Raw genomic sequence first — 18,536 nt, forward strand, 5'->3', positions numbered from 1 at the left:
ACCCGGCTGATTGTAGGAGGACATAGAGCGTACTTTGACATTGGATCTGGCTCAGATGTAGACCAACCAACAGAATCGAAGGTTATTTCAATTGTTCATCCCCTTCTTGGCTGGGGAGATATAGTGAGATATCCCGCGTCGCGGAAGCAACAACGACGACGACAATCCTGAATCATCAAAGCGCGGACGTGGTCGACCTGAGCGGAGGATGCAACCGGGCCACGCCGTCTGAGGCATCGCAGGCAACAGCGCGGGCGAGCGCCGCCGTCGCTGCCGTTGCGGCTTACCACCAACAGCAACAGCAGCAGCAGCGCGCCAACGCCGCGAGCAACGCCAAGATGCCCCAGCGCTCGCCCTTTGCCATCCAGGAGTTGCTTGGTCTCAATGGAGCCGGCAACCCCATCGGCTCCGTCACCACAAGTCCCACCAGTCATCACAATAACAACAACAACAACAACAGTACGAACAACAACAATAACAACAACAATGGACGGGGTTCACCGCAGAGCTCGCCGCCGGCCGGTATTTCGGCGGTCTCGTACGCCCCGACGGCACCCCACCACAAGCTCTGGGACTACATGGCCCCCTTGACCAATCATCTGGGTAATCTTGGTAACCTCACCCACGCGTCCCGCATGGCGTACCTTAATGCTCAGGCTGCTGTGGCAGCGGCTTTCCTACCACCACCGCATCATCCTCATCCAGCGCATCATGCGGCACATCATCAGATGCAGACGGCTGGACATCTTGGGGCTCAGTCTGGGGCTGGTCTGGGCGTACATCCGGCGGCCCATGCACAGCACATGCTCTCAGGCTCGGGAGTCTCGGCCAATCACCATCAGAGTAGTCCCACGCAACACGGATCGCCTCACGGTAAGGATCTTTGGTTTATATTAAACTTTTTGGCTTGGTTTTTCAAATTTGAGTAAGTGTCGTTACCGTAAAGAATGGGTAGAGGTTTATTGATAAGTGTTGTAGCTGAAATAGTTGTTGAACGTCTTACAAATAAATAGATTGTTAGTCCTTAACGTTCGTTAAATAGTTGAGGATGTAGGGTAGATAGGGATGCTAATTCAAAGTATTAGTTACCGTGGTGTAGATGGCATTTATCTGGAACATAATTAACCATATTTTTAAGATATAACTTTTATGCCTCATTACAATTTAAATATGTACGAGAGCTTACCATTGCTCTTGGATGATGAATAGGTTCATTTAGGCACCCCCACATTATACAACCACATGATACGTTTGACAAATCTTACAACACGATGATACTGGTTCATGGATGTCTTGCTTGGAGGGCAGCACTTGTGGATGGAACTACACACAAGCACAACACCCTACTCATACCTTTGATTTTTTATAATCTACTTTGGATATTTTTCTAAATTCTAGCAGGGTTATCATTATTAACGCTGTACTCTGATTTTTTTCCAACGTTTAATATTATACTTAAGACATCATTTCATCGATTAAAACACCTAACAAGCCACGAAATAGGAGAAACTACCTTGATTTTCCAACCAATTTAATATATGCGAATGTTTTATAGATCCACAAATATATCATAAACCTAGAATTGAGGATGGATTCTCAACGTCAATTTTCCGAATGTCCATTATTGACCAGCAAAGTCTTGCAGCCATGAACCTGGAATTAATCACGCTAAAAAAAGCCTTGCCAGATTAAAAACTTCCTAATACGTCTTTTCTAATATATCAACTGCTCTCAACGACCGTACCTTGACTAACTTCAGTTTCAATTGAAAGAAACTATATACGTATACGGATCAACAGAAAAGTGTGGCCGATAACTGAAGCGATGATAGAATTAGGACGTCAGACGCACGTCTCTATTCCAACAGTAGTAGCAGCAGCCCCAACGTTAACAAGTAAATTAATAGGTGTACTGAGAATGAAAGAAGGGAAGAAAGAGAGAAAAAGAGCCCCGGGGAGCGAAACAAACACTTAATGTGTCTCTCGCTCTCCTTGTGCTTTCGGAATTCCTCCGTGTACCTTATATATACCACGACTACTGCGAAGGTAACGGAGAGCCACTCAAGATCGAGTTACCGAAAATCGATACACTTTTGTGTGCGCTTATTCGGCCTTGTGTATATAAGTGGTGGTATATATATGGTTTAGGTGTGTTGAATAAGGTATACACATGTATATATACAACACGGTTGGAGACGACTACGATAGTGGCACTCTGGAAGAAAGTAAGAGGAGGTTTTTCGGAAGGAATACTCGATTCGAGAAAGTTAGCTATGATTGGGGACCTAGTGCCGGTTCTTTGTCAAGATATTTTTAGAATGTAGATATTGGATGTCGTTGGCTTTTTCAGTGTCGTTTTACTCTGGTAATATTTGATAATACATCGACAATAGACCTGTGCTTAATGGGAGTTGTAAGATTTCTGTATCTCTGGAACATACGTATAAAGACAATGATTAAACCTTTTGTAAGTAACCAACAGACCAATGAATTTTAATTACGTATTGAGACGTACAGGATTTCTTAGAGTTTGATTGGACAAGGGTTCTGACAGTAAAAATTTTAATTGTATATCGTATGCAAAATTTCATCCTAATTCTTACACATTGAACATTTTTTCCACTTGGGATCGTTTGAGGAGTAAAATAGCCTTTTTCTAACTGGAATCTGATGGGAAACCAAAATGACTATAAGTTTTCGAAGGATTACTTGAGATAGTATTTTCCAATTCATACAACACCTACCTTTGCCCTTTTTTCGTATTACAATATCTCGTGTCTTCATCCCCGATTGCTGAAAGCTATCTTTATTAATTACCACGTAAATCCAGATGTGCATCATCTATTTTGTATTTTTTATTTTTATCTCTGAACACCAAGTACACATAAGTACTTACTCTTCATAGATACTCTAACATAAATTACACAAAGAAGAAAAAAAATCCATTGCAATTTGACAAAAAATTAAATACGACCCCCTACTCAGCCAGTGACATCAGGTTCCCCACCAGAATCCCCATCCCGCCATACCTTTCCATCCCTATACAATTAATCCATGCACGCATTAACGAGAGAACTCCACCAATGCGCGAATAGTACAGATATCGGGAAATGGAAGATATCCTTCGTCGGATTTCCATCTACCTCTCCCGCGTCATTTCCTCCATTATCGCAGTGGCGTCGTCTCAAGGAAGTCATCGTGCCTTGGCAGCCATCTCTCCACTCTCTCTTCCTCTTCTACTTATTTCTATTCACCTGATTACGACTCGATGGAAATTACGATTCGATCGAACGAAGTACATTGCTTATGGCATGAGACTACAGGTGGTGGGTGCAGATACTTTTAAATATTGGTTAAAGGATTCAGGAAGAAAAATTTGTTGAGAAAAATTAATGGTCATTGTCTTAACATCTCTCTGCAGATATGGAGAAAAAGAGAGAAGCGAAGAGGGGTCGGTTAGGTGGGACGGAGACTCGAGAGGAAGAAAGTGCGGGAAGACGATAAGTGTACACGTATACCCACACACGTACCCACTTATATCAAGAGGGAGAAAGAGGGAGATGCAGATTTTTCAGCAGAGAACCGCTGTGAATAATTAGTGATATAATGAGCCGAGTGTTGGGGGCGGGAGACCCGTGACGTGTATCCCGCCCAAAGGACAATGGGCGAGGAAACGAGGGGGGTCATTCCCTCTCCCCTGACAAAAAAAAACCCCCAAGAGTAGCTTAATCTTTAGGGTTCTCCTTTCTTCGTCTTCTTTTTCTCTTTCTCTTTTTTTAGACCAACTGTCCGGTTTGCTCGCCTTTGGTTGTTTTTTTTTTATTTTTTATTTTTAAGCTTGCATTATTTTCACGATCGTAGCTATTGGCAACCAAGAACGTTTTTACCCTTGATGGGCTTTTGGTATACAATTAAATTTGTTGTGTTTGTCAGAAATTTCAGTATTTTATTAATTTATGGTGGTCATTCTTAGATCTTATAATATTTAAATCAAAAGTTATGATTTTTTTAGACTGTGCAATTAAATTCTCGAAGTGGGATCTGGTAATCAAGCTTTAGAGAATTAGTTCCACGTTTTATCAATTTACCATGATCATTAAAAACGACTTCTAGTTAAATTGTATTGTCTTTTTTTAGCACAGAAGTAATATTTCATTTTCCCAAACCCCAATTAATTGGAAAATGAAAAAAAAAAATAATAAAAATAGTTGTCAACATCTACATTTTTTTTTACACTCTCTATTATTAATAGCCCCACAGTAAGCCTGTGAAGAAAAAAGCGTCAAAATCCGGTCCTTTAAATCCGTGTAAAAAATTAATTTGACAAAAAATCACCGCCCATGTTTTCCCGGGGAACGTCACGAGGCGATGATCGACACAGAAAAAAAAATCCACCCAAGTACAACAGAAGAAAAAAAAAAAAAAAGACCCGACCGAAACCACAACGCGTCCGAAAGAAACGCTCACTGTGAAAAGACGCAATATAAAAAGAAAACGAAAAAAAAAAAAAAAAAAAAAAAGGAAAAAGGAAGGAGCCAGATCCTCGTACCTATACACGCCACACTCGCTCGTATGCAGTCGTTGGCACGCGGTTGCAAGTAAATTTTTCGAGAGAAGAACGATTCTCGCATACGAGCGCGAGAGTGTCGTGTTACTCCCGCCGAGGGGCACACGACGACCATCAGGAGCTTACATATGTATACGCGCTTTAAATGCGACAATGGCATCCTCGGCCATTCAAACGTCACTCCTCGCCACCTCTCACCACTCACCTCAACTCGCGCGTACACACGCAGGCAAGCGTTCTCCCATTTTTTTCTTTTTTTTTTTTCCTCATCCCAAAGCACCTCTCCCTCGTTTCCTCCCCTCTCACCTACCGCCCTTCTTTTTCACCTCATTATATTATTTTGTCTCCAAGACGAGTGTGCTTGTGCTGGGCACCTTCCATACACACCGCAACCAGCTAAACGTTCCGTGGCCGTGGTAGGGGTGCAGGTCACCGTTGTCGGGGTTGTATATATGCACGTGTAAGGTACAAGGAGACTCTCGGGAGGGGAGGAGTGGCGGGTCTCGGCGATTTCGTCGAAAGCGCGAGCGTAATTAGATCGATCCCCAAGCGCGAAGGCGACGTTTCGGGTGTGTGAGGCGCGAGCTCGAACGAGGCACATTAATTGTACATCGTCAAGTTTCATAAGTGTGTGCATATTATGCGGGTATTTATTGTACGTGCGTGGTGGTTCATTCAGGTGGCTCTCAAAAAGGCGACGTGCGTTCTATTACTAGCGGACCGTATAGCGAGAACGAGGGGGTATACAAAAAGGGAGTTTTCTCGCGAGATTTTGAGCCTTTTTTCCATTGGTCAATGATAGTTGGTGTTTTTCGTTTGTCGATTGTCTCATCAGTTTTTTGCTTGACGTGGCTTTTTCTTTCTGTTCGTGAGTTTGGAGGATCAAACATTGAATCAGTTATCGATGAGGAATCAGGGTGTCCTTTGGAATTGGTTTTTTCTCTATTGATTCTCTCTTCAAATTTGGTGAATTTCAATTAGTGATGAGCTGAGGAACGAGTTTACAAAATATCAGTCCGATTCATTGTGTCTCACTAGTGGGTGGGTTTTGAGGAACGAGTTTTGTCCCGCTACATTCGAAATTGTAAACAGTAACAAAGCCACACTTTTGTCATTTTTTTTCTACTATTCAAAAAACCTTTTTTTCTCGTTCAGACAGCAAGCACCACTTTAGCGTGTACCAGACGTGTACTCCATTTTATGAAAACTGCTCCACTTTCTTGAGGGTCTTCCAACCATGTTTTCAGTAGTCGTCACATTTTACATTAAGCAATTAGACAGTTCTTTTCTTTCTTCCTGTCATTTGAGTTTTTATTGTCATTTAAAAAAAAAAGAAACAAAAAGATTCAAACGCCATACCTTATTCGTCAACAACTGCCACACGTTTCATCCATTCGAACTAATAAAAGTAAAAAAAACAAAATTATTGCTGTTCTGCAATTACAATCAACACATCATATTTTTAATCCCTAAAAAACCTGGTTTTCCGCAGTTGTCCAACAATAATATACTATTTCTCTAGCCGATGAGTAAAAATAAGACACCTCACCACCGACGTCCCAACTTTCTGCAGGGGCTCATAGAAACACTGCAAACATGGGAAATCTCACACGCGACGCCAACGACGAGGCAAATAAGCTTCTCCAAGAGGAGACGTACGGAGTAAAAAAAAAGGAGGGAGAACAAGAAAAGCAAAGCACGAGCCTCGCAACCCCCCTTATCTCGCGCCGCTATTTTTTCGCGCCAACAGCTCCCCCCCGCTTTTCTTTGAAGCCAGGAAAGAAGGGCCAAAGTGCCTCCCCCTTCTGCTTCCACCACCCACTCTCTCTCTACCCTGCAGGCTCCGTTATATGCCGTTTACACTCGTCGGCGCTTTTAATTGCCATATTTTTCCCTCCCTCTCTCACATACTGTCGTCTTCGTTGGGTCACACACATACGCTCCAGATGTGGGTAATCGCGTGTGCGGGTCATTTTCACGCCCTTGCCGTGGCTTTTCTCGCGATTACAGTGTGGATTAGTAGATTTTTCTTTCCCCCCCCCCCCCATCAAGAAGCAAAGTTTGGATATCTTGTGGGAATGGCTGCCCGCGCGCGTTCGCTTTTATTGTTACGCTGAAACAATGCGTGCAGACGCGACCCCATTGTCATTGGCCTCGTGTGAGTGTTTTTTTTTTAGTTGGGCTCACCCGAGCACGATTCGTGAGATGTAAACCTACATTGGAAACTGTCTATGTTGGGTTGTAGTTGATCACTTGCAGTTTTGTTAGAAAAATAAAATCGGTTGGAAAGCGGAAGTATTGGATTCCTCTCGATCCAATGGAGGACCTTCTTTTTCGGTGTACATAAAAAAAAAAAAAAATCCACGATATCCATCGAGGTAGGAGCTGAAAAATCGTCGGTCCCTTTCCCCGCGGAAGAGGAAAGAGCGGCGCGTTTGATGTCGCGCCGCGGCAATCAGCCGGATTGCCTATCAACACCCTCGCGTTTCCTCCCTCCTCTCTCAAGGTGAAACCCCCCCCCCCTACTCTTGCACGCACGGGGCACTTAACTCGCTCGCACTGCCAGCCGACACATGTGTCTCTTTTTTTCCAACCCTCCCTGCTGTTTACCCCACCCCCTTTTGGACCAACTCTTTTTTTTCCTCACTTCCTTCAAGCCTTCCGCGCAAGAACACTGGGCTCGAAAAATCTTTCTTCGGCGTGACTTCAGTGGCGTAAATTGGGCACGGATATACGGTGGCACTTGTACTTCGGAGGGCCAGGGGGATGCTTTTGAAGTTTTTTTTTTGTCACTCTTCCTTACTTGACTGCCTCGCGACTAAAACACTTTCCTCGCCTTCGCGGCGCTCAAAGGCCCTCACCTTTTATCTTCAATTTTTTTTTTTCTTCCCTTTTGCCCAACTGGTCGTCGATTTCTTCTTTTCTCGAGTACTTCTTTCGAGCGCTACGACGCGCCCATTTTGGGATGGATTACGAAGGCGAATCAACAAAACAAAAAGAAGAAGAAGAAGAAGAAGAAGGGGGTACGTGGAGGCTCCGCGGGTCGATACCGACTGATTAGTACACTTCAAAGCCCGCGGCGACGGCACCTCCCCGCGCGTATATCCCTTATTCTCGTGTTTTTCTCTCTCGCGAATTTTTCTCCCCCCCCCCCTCCCCTCCCTCCTTAACGCCACCCTTATTCCTCTCGACGCTGGCGGTGGCGTACACACTCGAGCGAGAGAGAGAGAAAAAAAAAAGAAAAGAAAAAAAGTCTCGAACAAATTAGCGGATTATGAATTCGCAAGTGAATGCGCCTTCGAGCTCGTGTATGTACGCGCGCGTGGGTGTATAGGTACGTTTCCGCGACGGAAAGGGGTGCCCTTTGTTTTGCCCGTAAGTGCCTGCATGGAAAAGTAAAAGTAGGGGCTTGTACGCGTGTACGTGTGTACGTACACATTATGCAAAAGTGGGTTCGATGAGCGGTGCTGTAATATGCATGGAAAAGCGACAGCCAGAGGTGTTGGAGTGCGCTCTCGGTCCTCCGTGCAGCTCTGGATGCAAAAAAGAGAGGGAGAGAGAGAGAGATAAATTTTTTTTTACTATTGCCAAAGGTAGGGAGGGAGAAATTTAATACAACATCGCTGTTGCGGGGCTGGTGATGGTTTGCAAGTCAAATTGGCCTCCTTTGGTTGTGGAGTGAGGGATTTTTTCTTTTCCTACTCTTTGGCGTCTGTCCGCGTGATTTTTTTTGTTTCTTCCCCGGTACACACAGCAGCTCGATTTTCACGCAGAAAAAATCAAGTTTTCCGTGAGATGTTCATCGGTGTCTCTGTGGAGTGGGGGCATAAGTAAATGAAGGTAGAGGTGTTTAATTAATACCTTTCCTGATCGTCGTCGTCGTGCTTTAAAAAAAAAAAAAAAACGCTTTTTCTCGAGTACACACCCGTAGGGTGGTTGCTTTATGATCGCGTAAGGGGTGTGTGTACCGAAGAGCAGTGTGTACATACGATGCTATACGTTTGCAAGTCTGAATGGGAGTCTGTCCTATTTGTTTGTTGGAAAATGATGCTTTGTTGTCGGATAATTACATGAAAGTCGCTGAATGCTCGAAGAAGTGCGTTACCGTGTAGGACATAGGTTGGAGACACCTTTTTTTTTTTTTTTTGCTCTAATTGGCCTTTACAAGGACGCGTGTAGGTACGAGTGAATGGGCCCACGCGCGTATGTCTCCAAAGAAGTATAGGCGCTGTTTAATTAATACTGTAATTTTTAATGCTGGAGTCGTCGGCTAATTGGGTAATTTGTGGGAGGGTTTTTTAATTAACGCGATCTTGGCTGAGTTTACGTAACACGAGAGTGCGGAGGGAGGAAAAAAGCAAGTTGACTGTGACACAGATTTGACAATCGATAGTCGAGTCGAAAGGACAAGTTTATTTAATTTTGGGAGCTTTGAGGCAAGAGTAATATCAGCCTATGGCATAAGTTCACTCATCACACGCCTATTTCTTTCTACCATTGGATGGAAATTTACCCCAAAATTCTCGTACTTCCAACATATTCACCCCGTGATTAATCCATCTCATTCTATATCGAACGAAAGTAAAGTGAAAAGAAAAGAAAAGACAGCACTTTTCTTACCCTCCCTTAAGCTTCAAGTTCTCGGGGAAGCTTTGCAAATAATTCGCGAACAATTCGCGCTCACGCGCTTTCTCTCTCTCTCTCCGGCAGTCTTTTCGCAATTACGAGCCAGCGCGCAAATTAAACGAAATTAAACAGTCAATTAAAGGTGGGCCGTCCAGCCGAGCAGCAGTTCGCACGGGTTAATTGAGATTCTTGGAAGATTTGTCGCGCAGAATGTCTTAATTTAGTCCCCCGGGAGTAGTCCTAACTCGCCTTAACAACTTAGAATAATTGGATAACACGGTATACGCGGAGGTGCGCCTCTGCAAAATAAGGAGGGAATTCTCGGGTGCACGTACATATACACACACAGCAGATGGATTTTTCCGAGTTAATCACGCGCCTCGTTCTATTACACATTTCTTCCTTCGCTCGCTTCCTCTACCTTCCCTTTTCCTCTTGCTTCCAAGGCTCTCGGGTTTGCGGAATTCCGCCGACGTTTTCATTATCTCGCGCTTTACGCGCATATTAATTAGACTTTCGACCTTACAGAGGTGAGACTCGCGAGGCCTGGATTTTTTTTTTTACTTTATCATTACAAATGGATTTTTTCAAAGATGCGTATGTGGGTCATGTTTCAATGGAGCGAGGGTGATTTTTTTTTTTTTTTTAATCATCGTCAATGTAAAATACTCCATTTTCCAGGGTATGATCTCACTTTGGGAGTACGAAATCTCACAACTCGCTCGAGGTGGGTTTGGCGCTCTCGGCCTGAGGCTATATAAGTACGATTTTATCGGTTTACTTCACCCGGGGGGACCCCAGCCTACATCCCACGGATGATCATCCCGATGCCAATCATCTCGCCCTAGAATTTTTTTTCCCCCCACATCCCGCGTCGCTTCTCTCTCTCGTCAACGCGCCCTAATCTTCCTCCTTCGTTTATACGTTTCCCCGTAATATCCTACAAATGAGTAATTTGCGTGGCTTGGTGATACGCGGATCGCGTTGTAATTGATTGTGGTGATGATTGTTTCTATCGACTCTTGTAGTTTGACGTACAAATAAAATAAAAAATAAAAAAATGATTCGGAAAACAGCGATGAACAACGTGTCTCTACTGTGCCATTATTTTCTGACAAAACTTTTCATTACAACACTGATTCATTACGATCATGTTTTCAAACAATGATGGAAAATTAACTCTAATTCAAAGCTACCCTGCACTTATGATATTTTTACGAGTCATCACCGTCAATTACATTTTACGTCTTATATCAAGGATAAATCAATCAAACATTTTTACCGTGGACACTGTAGTCTCAGTCTATTGTACTTTACATCTTCCACGAGTTTCACTGATATGTATCACAATGAAGGTTTTGTTTTTTTGTCAAAGCAACGCAAAACAAACAACAGGTACTTTTGGTCAGGAAAAAAATCAATCAGTCCATCAATCGCAACACCAAACGTTGTTAATTTTTCCCAAGCAAATTCGATCGATAGCCCTGTATCAGTGAAACATCCCCAGGCACCAGATCAATAGTTCACGCGGAACGTAATAGGTACAATACTCACCCAAACGTCGAGCGTTTGCGAATTTTTTTTTGGGGGGAGACAGTAACGTAGCACAGTAGGTAGACGACGACGACGCCTCGTAAATTTCTCTCACCCCGTTCGTTCGCTCGGCACTGGCGCGCCTAATGCAACCCTTTAAAAGCGCGTCTACTCGTATATGTATATATACACCCTCGTATGCACACAGTCGCACACAAGAGCACACTTTTTTGTCTCTTCGTGTGTACTCGTGTACACGTATGTACTGCGTCTATATGAATACAGTTGGAGTCGCAAGTGAAGCCAAGTTAGCCAACACACCACTGCCATAAGGCGGTACTACCTACTACCTATATATGTACACCGCGTGTACGAGATTCCGTTGCCTTATATTATATATATAAATGTACGCGCGTCTCGACGTTTCCCGTGTATACTGTAAGTAGTGTACCACACCAGAATTTTGCTTATTACACGGTATAGGCTGAGTGCACCAAAAAGTGAGCATCTTTCCCTTTCTGTTCCTCGTTCCTCTTTTCCAGCATGTATGTATATATCTGTGGCACGTACCTCTTGCTTATTTTTCTAGTAAACTTTTTCTTTTTTTCGAGCTACCCATGCTTGGAATTCAGTTGTTTTCTCGGCTTTTAAAAATTTTTTGATTATCTGGTAACTCCTTGAGAATCAACGACTAAAATTAGCTAATTTTTTTGGATTAATCGTACGAGGTTCTCTTTGTTGTTCACGAATTTTACGATTATCTGTAAATTTATGTTAATAAAAAATATCTGAAAAATACGTTATACTTGAATTTGTTCGGATTAGATAGATAGGGTTAAAAAAAACTTATGATACGGTCAGAAGAACGAAATACCTTGACTCTTATTCTTTGGAGTCAATTAGATGGGAATCACAAACGAGGGATAACAGTTGCAAATGGAACCCACACATTTTATCTGTTTGTAAAATTACAGTCATATACTTTTCTAATTTTTCTATTACTAATAAAAAAAAAGAAGAAAAATTAAAACAACCGGATCCCAAGACTATAATCAATCCAGACGCCAAACAGTCACCGCAAAAACACGTGCAAAACTCGCCTGGACCCAAAGCCACCCCTTTTGTGTTTCTCTCAGCGCACCAGCTCTGTACACACTGTCTCGTACATAGATATAGCCGTACATGTACCCACCTCTGTCGAAAACTCAAGCTCGCCCAGCCACCATTACAGAACTGGGCAACCCCTCGGGGTAGAGGGGGGCTGGTGGGACGTTAATGAAATAACACGGGAATTAGTCTCGGACATTACCGGCGAACTATGTCCATTACCGTACTTACCGTATACTCCCTGCGCTTGGACGGGGTACTCGACCAAGTTCCCCGGAGCTACCCACACGCTACATCCATACACTGTCGATGGACTCGAAAAGGGGGATGAACGCGTGCGCTTGTGGGCTTATTTCGATGCTCTATAACACGCGTGTGTGTATGTGTGTCTTACATTTGTCGCGTTGGATACGGTAGTAATTTTTTCTTTACGTAAAAATTATACTGTTTTGAAATATTTATCAATTCATCACACTGTTTCTCGTATAATTTCGGTCTTTTTTCCTTTTTTTTTCAAATATACATCTAGTTGGATCGTACAGTTGGGATACAGGAAAATACATGCTTTTGTCTGTTTTGTTAGTCAGAAGATTTCAGTTCTGCCAATTGAGCGACCTACGAAAATGATGTTGGATGGAAAGGTTGTAATATTTATACTTCTGTAAATTATTTTTTAAGACAATTAACTTCACGAAGTTTCCCAATTATTGAGGAACTAAGGCGTTTTTTGAATCAGGTGTTGATTGGATGTGTTTACGAAACATTGTCAAATAAGTCGACAATACACTTTCAATACACTTCACAACATTTTTATAAAAAAAATATTACAAGTATTCTTTCTACAAACTCTTCCGCAAGAAAAACCCTTCTGCGTAAAAAACCAAAGCTTGCATGTAAAAAATAAAAAAAAAAAAAAAAACGCATACGGCCCTCGAGAGCCAAGTATTCCCCATTGGCCGGTTTTTCTTTTAAAAATGTATATTCATTCACTCTCGTCACTGTTGTTTGGACATCGCAGGCTGCATCCTCCCAACCTAAAAAACCATAACAAGCAGACACACCAAAAACTCAAAATCTCATCTACGTGGCAAAAAAGCTAGCTCATCCCCCTACACGTATAGAGTCAGCGTAAAAAGCCCGAAAGTCCATTAGGTCCCGCGGTGCCTCACCACACACGCACACCCTCGATCGAGCAATCAGGAAAAAGCTCGAGCCCTGGTGCACGAGGCAAACGGTATCAGAGAGAGAGAGAGAGAGCCTCCACCCCAATCAAGGACCCCGTGTGCACGGTCTCGGGTAACGAAATAACCCCGAGAGAGAGAAAAAAGCTCCGCCCTTTGTGCCCCTTCCGGAAAACAAGACGAGCGCGGATCCTCTTTTCCTCTCACTTTCCTTTTTTCGCGTATATCACACAGCCTCACATACAGATCAGGGGGGAAAAAAAGATTGGAGGAGGGTGGTTTTGCGGCTCGATTTAGCACGAAAGAGGGAAAAAAAAGACCAAGGGTGCAGTGAACCATCGGTTAGCCGGCTGCAATGCGCATTCCGTCGTTCATATAGTTGGGCATATCCCATGTGTGGCGAGCACATACATACCCACGTTATGCATACTCGTGCACACACGTACACGATTGGGACATGGATATCTTTCTCTCCTCGTCGAGTGCAACTGCAACGCATCGACTCGAGCTCCTGCAAATTGGTATATATTATATACATGTGCACGGGTGGATTTCCAGTTCAACACCTTCATTGTATGGCTTTTGTGTATGTATGTACATATAACGATGTTGGCTCGTTGTGTGCTGTTTTTTTTTTGTTTTTTCACACCTTCTCCTCCTTCGGGTTCTATGTACATGCACACCCTCTCTGAGCACGTATGCGCGTATGCGCACACGGAGGTATACGTACAGCCGGACCACCCTTTTCTCGAGAGGTGCTTTTCGAAAAGAGAGAAAAGGAAGGAGCGTCGGGACTATTTATCCACGGTGGCGAGTTCACACCTCGCACGATGTATGCACGCACGTATACACCGTGTGCGAGCATTCATACACACATGCGAGTGTTTGCGCGAGAAGGGGATCGTCGATTCGTACGTACGTGTGGATACATCGAAAGAGGGTGGAGGTGTGAGAGCTTGCAATCGTTCGGGGTACGATACACACGTGCACGTTGAGTAGTCGTTTGAACGAAAGAGAATCAAAATGTAAATGTGTGCGTTTTGCACTTCATACGGATACATGAAAAACGAAAAGCGGCTTATCAAATGAAGGGACTGCTATACTGTCGACCCAAATGGGGACTCATTAAGGGTATGGTTGTGATGAAGCTGCAGCTCGATACTTGTGGGCTATGGTTTTTACAAAGGCGTTACTGCCTATATCGTAAGTTTGTGATGATAAAAAATCGGGTGAGTGGTAGTGGAGGGGATGTGGATTCGTACGACACAATCGGCAGTTACTATACGGTCTCAATGGAGAAACGAGCAAATATACATGGGTACATCATACTAATAAAGAAAACGTGTAATGAACATTCATGTTTTTGTCACAATCACAACGTAAGCCTATCTTTGGACTCGAAACCACTTTTCATGTGTACCTAATTTTTAATTTGCAAATGAAAACCTCACTACTTTAGAAACCTTACGAAATGTGTGAATAAATTATCAGTGAACAATAAGAAAATCACAGAAATTATACGAGGAGAAGAATTGCAGTTCGAAAAATTGTAAACTCAAATGATAAAAGAAATGATATTGTCCGTTTACTCAATAAATTATATAAAAGTAGGTTCGTCAATTTTTTTTTTTCTTATTTAAAAACATTACATGAATTTTTTAAATAAACTCTACTTGGTGCTGCAAACAAAATTTTAAAAAATGCAATCATGTAAAAAAAAAATTGAATAAAATTTTTTTTTCATCCCCTCATCAGTTGTTCTGGAAAATTTTAAAATTTTTAATCATACAAAAATCATTAGCGTGTAATGTTGTTTTAAAATACAATTTCCATGGCAGTTAACCCCTGTATATTATTAATAATTTTTTTTTAATACAAACAATTACACTTTATACTAAATTTTATGTGAGAAACCACGATCAAACAAATTAAGGTACATCTCGAGTTGAACAGTATCACATTAGAAGGGGTGGCTTCTTCGATTTCTTTCAGTATACATCATACATTTTATAACTTCAAGTGCTAAATTAAGCCCTATGATCTTCACAATGTCACCCCCTGAAAGGTAACCTAATTATAAAAATCAAATGCAGGAAAGATACTTGAAAGAGAAGCCTCAGACACTTTTATCGAAAAATCCAATCGCTTAACGAGAGATTAGCCTCTACTATTGCTGACTCGGGCCCTCTCATCTGCACAGTCAGACAGAGACTCTGGGAACACATTATCTTCTCTAAACTGCTCTCTTTTCTTCCCCTCTGTGAACGAAAAGGAAAAAAAAAAAAAAGACGCGCGTCATGCGAGCGGAAAAAAGCTACACGCGTACTCTTCGCGCATGACACAAGAGAGGCCAGAGAAAAGAAAAAAGAAGAAGCCGAGGTTAAATCGAGAAAACGAAATGGGGGATTCCAGAGGGGGGTACATCACCACTAATACAGTAAAACCGCAAATCTCAAGCTTTACAACACTAATAGCCGCACATAATAGGGTCAATGGGCGCTTTTCTACTCTGACGGCTCGGCGACAATAGAAGATGTATCCTGTCAAAATAGGCAAGCGCGCACGCGCGCGCAGGTAACGCGAGATCTAGGAAGTGGACTTTTTTGCGCTTCCCTTGTCGTTCCTTTCTGTGCATTGAGGACGAGTGAATGCCGTTGCGATCCTATCGTCAGTATACTCCGCCCATTTTTTTTTTTTCGAGCGCTGTATATATGCCACCAAGTTCTTCTTTGTTGGGTCCGAGGGTATATATATACAGTACATTGGCTGATCGTTCTTTTCTTTTTTTTTCTTTTATGTACTTTTTTTGGAATGCACTGAGGTGTCGAGTGGATAATTGTTTAAACGTGTAATGCACGCCCTATAATTAAGAGATACACATTGTAATTATGAACCGACTAGTGTTGTAATTCACAGTGCATGGCAGGAACGTTCTGGCTACTCTTTCATAATGTTTTCTTCTAAAAATAGTTTCATAGTTAAATTAAATGAAGAATATAAAAAATAACTATCATTACTAATTAAGTTACATCGTGTAAACAACTCTTACCTCATAATAAAAATTAAGTGTATACCTCACAAATAACTGAGTTCTCATATAGCTCTGATTATAAAGATAATACAGTAAACATGTGCCTTAAGTAAAAAAAAGGTAAATTATTTATTTTTCAATTGAAGGTAATTATGTAAGTATTTTAAAAACTAATTTAAAATGATTTAATACTGCGAAAATAAAAGTAAATAGAATCTACCGATATTGGTATGTATAAAAAAATTCTATTTACAATAAAGTAATGAGAAATAACAATTGTTAAAAGTAGTACTAAATCAAAGCTCCCTTCAGTTATGTGTAAATTTGTTAATAAGATTTTTTTGTTTTAATCTTTTTAAAAAAGCATTGTATTGTATACCAATATTTCCATTATGTATACATTAAGTTTTCAGGGACTAAAAAATAATATCAGCCTTTAATCGCAGACTTTCCATATTTTATAATTATTAATTTAAACCAATTACTACTACTACTAAAACATGTTTAAAAATATATAAAATTAGTTTATTTGAGTGTAAGAATTTTTTAATTGTAGCAAATAATTTTAGATGATTTTGTTACTGTGGAATACCAAAAACCATCTCTGAATTTTTTTTATTTACAATTAAAAAAATCTAAATACCAGTACACTTGTCTAGTACAATATATAATAATAGAAAAAACATGTTCATCAATGGGGAATTGTAAAGTATTCATATCGCAAGAAATGAGTTCTTTAAATCACCTTTCAATAATAAGTAAATCAACTAAAATTTCTTAGGCCTCATGTGTACAGTTGTTATAATTGCCATACGTTTCAATGGTGGGATCATAGACTTTATGTAGTATTTATTTACAGACAGAGATATAATTTTCAAAAGTAGTCCCGTACATTCAAGTAACCAACAAGGAAAGTGCAGCTACATCCAAGCGCGTGTCGTTACCGATGAACAATTTTTCTGTGGGTTTTCGGTGAACTTTTGTGGCACTTAAATAGCTGAAAACGAGATACGATCGAAAAAGCTCCCCCTCTTCAACCTCATGGCTGTCACTCTCGCCTCTTCGCAAAAGATCATTCAGGCTAATGTATTGAATTACCACCGGAGAATCGCTGGCGTTGTCTATTATGCTGAAAATCATCACTGCAATGAGAAGACTTTTTAGTTCATTGCAGTGTACGTCGGTAATTTAAAATTTTTTAAGTAAGCATAATATATTATGATACCTTGTATGATTATATAAAAAACATAATTATTTTTTTAGCTATTTTACAGATCATTGCGTAAAAAAAAAAAAAAAAAAAAAAAAAATTAATAGTACCAAAACAAAAATTAATGATAAAAAAATACTTAATAGTGTATGAAAATACAAGTAAAAAAAAAAATGCTAATCATACAAAACTGTAAGTAAAATATTTTATACTACATACACAAAAAAAAATCATAAAAACTTGTACTTTTTAGGTACTTTGCAAAACCTTGTTTAAAAAAAAAAAAATCAATAATATGTAAAAAAAAGAAAAAAAACAATAAGGAGTTTAAAAAAAAATACAAAACATTTTATAAAAAATATAACAAGAAAAAAAAAAAACAGTAATACAAAACAATAAATAAAAATACTTTGCGACACATACACAGAAAAAATTATTAAAAATTACAATTTTTTACTACCTTACAAAATATTGTTAAAAAAATAAAAAATAAATAAACAAACAACGAGAAATTTAAAAAATCATTATTATATTCATAAATATTTTAAAAAATGAGACAAAAATTCTAAAAAAAACAATGTTATCTTAATAATACAAAACAATTTACAAAAAACATATTGTAAACAAAAAATTATGTAAATGTACACATGAATCAATGTGCCTTATTGTTGAAAAGATAAATATTAAAAGTTAGTAAAAATAAAAAAACCAAAAAAAAAAAAATTTTGAAATAAATATTATTTCTGTTAAATATGTATGATCATACAACAGTTGTAAATAACATTTTTTAATTTTTTTACAATTTATAGTTAACATAGAGCTGTTATTACTTTGTCTTGGATAACTAAACTCTTAATTTCAGATAAATAATACCAAAGATCTAAAATTTAATCATAGGTTTCAACGACTACCGTTTTTGGTATTTTATACTTTACGTTATGAAATTAATAAACATCTCAAATATAATGTGAAGCTAAAAATGTGTAAAAGGTGAGAGACAGCAAGAAAATGTAATTAAGCACACCCAAGGAAAAAAAATAAGCCTCAAATTAAGAAAAATTTAAACGAGTCTTAATTTGTGTACGCAGCGTGATAATACGTCACGTAGCACATAAAAAGATTCGCGAGAGCAGCAGCAGCAGCAGCAGCAACAGCGTTACATCCATTTTGTAAACGCCTACTCGCAGTGGGCATTATACCCAAGCTCATGAATGCGAAAAATCCCAGCTCAAAGGGGACATTAATTTTCCATACTTATGATGCATACGTCTTGCGCGGTGAA

The 18,536-nt window shown here is 40.3% G+C and overlaps 1 protein-coding gene across 1 annotated transcript in view; it reads left to right on the top strand.

The window, feature by feature from the left end:
- Positions 1 to 310: 310 nt before the first annotated feature.
- The window catches only part of LOC106640487 (uncharacterized), a 77,584-nt gene continuing 59,358 nt past the window's right edge, over positions 311 to 18,536 (top strand). Inside the window, exon 1 of the mRNA XM_089598760.1 lies at positions 311 to 873. Coding sequence (XP_089454886.1) covers positions 339 to 873 — 535 coding nt within the window. The 5' untranslated portion in view covers positions 311 to 338. The remainder of the gene's footprint in view (positions 874 to 18,536) is intronic.

This window comes from Copidosoma floridanum, unplaced genomic scaffold, assembly GCF_036245765.1.
Source record: "Copidosoma floridanum isolate Cflo_tuat_1 unplaced genomic scaffold, Cflo_Japanese_pri ptg000006l, whole genome shotgun sequence".
NCBI lineage: Eukaryota > Metazoa > Arthropoda > Insecta > Hymenoptera > Encyrtidae > Copidosoma > Copidosoma floridanum.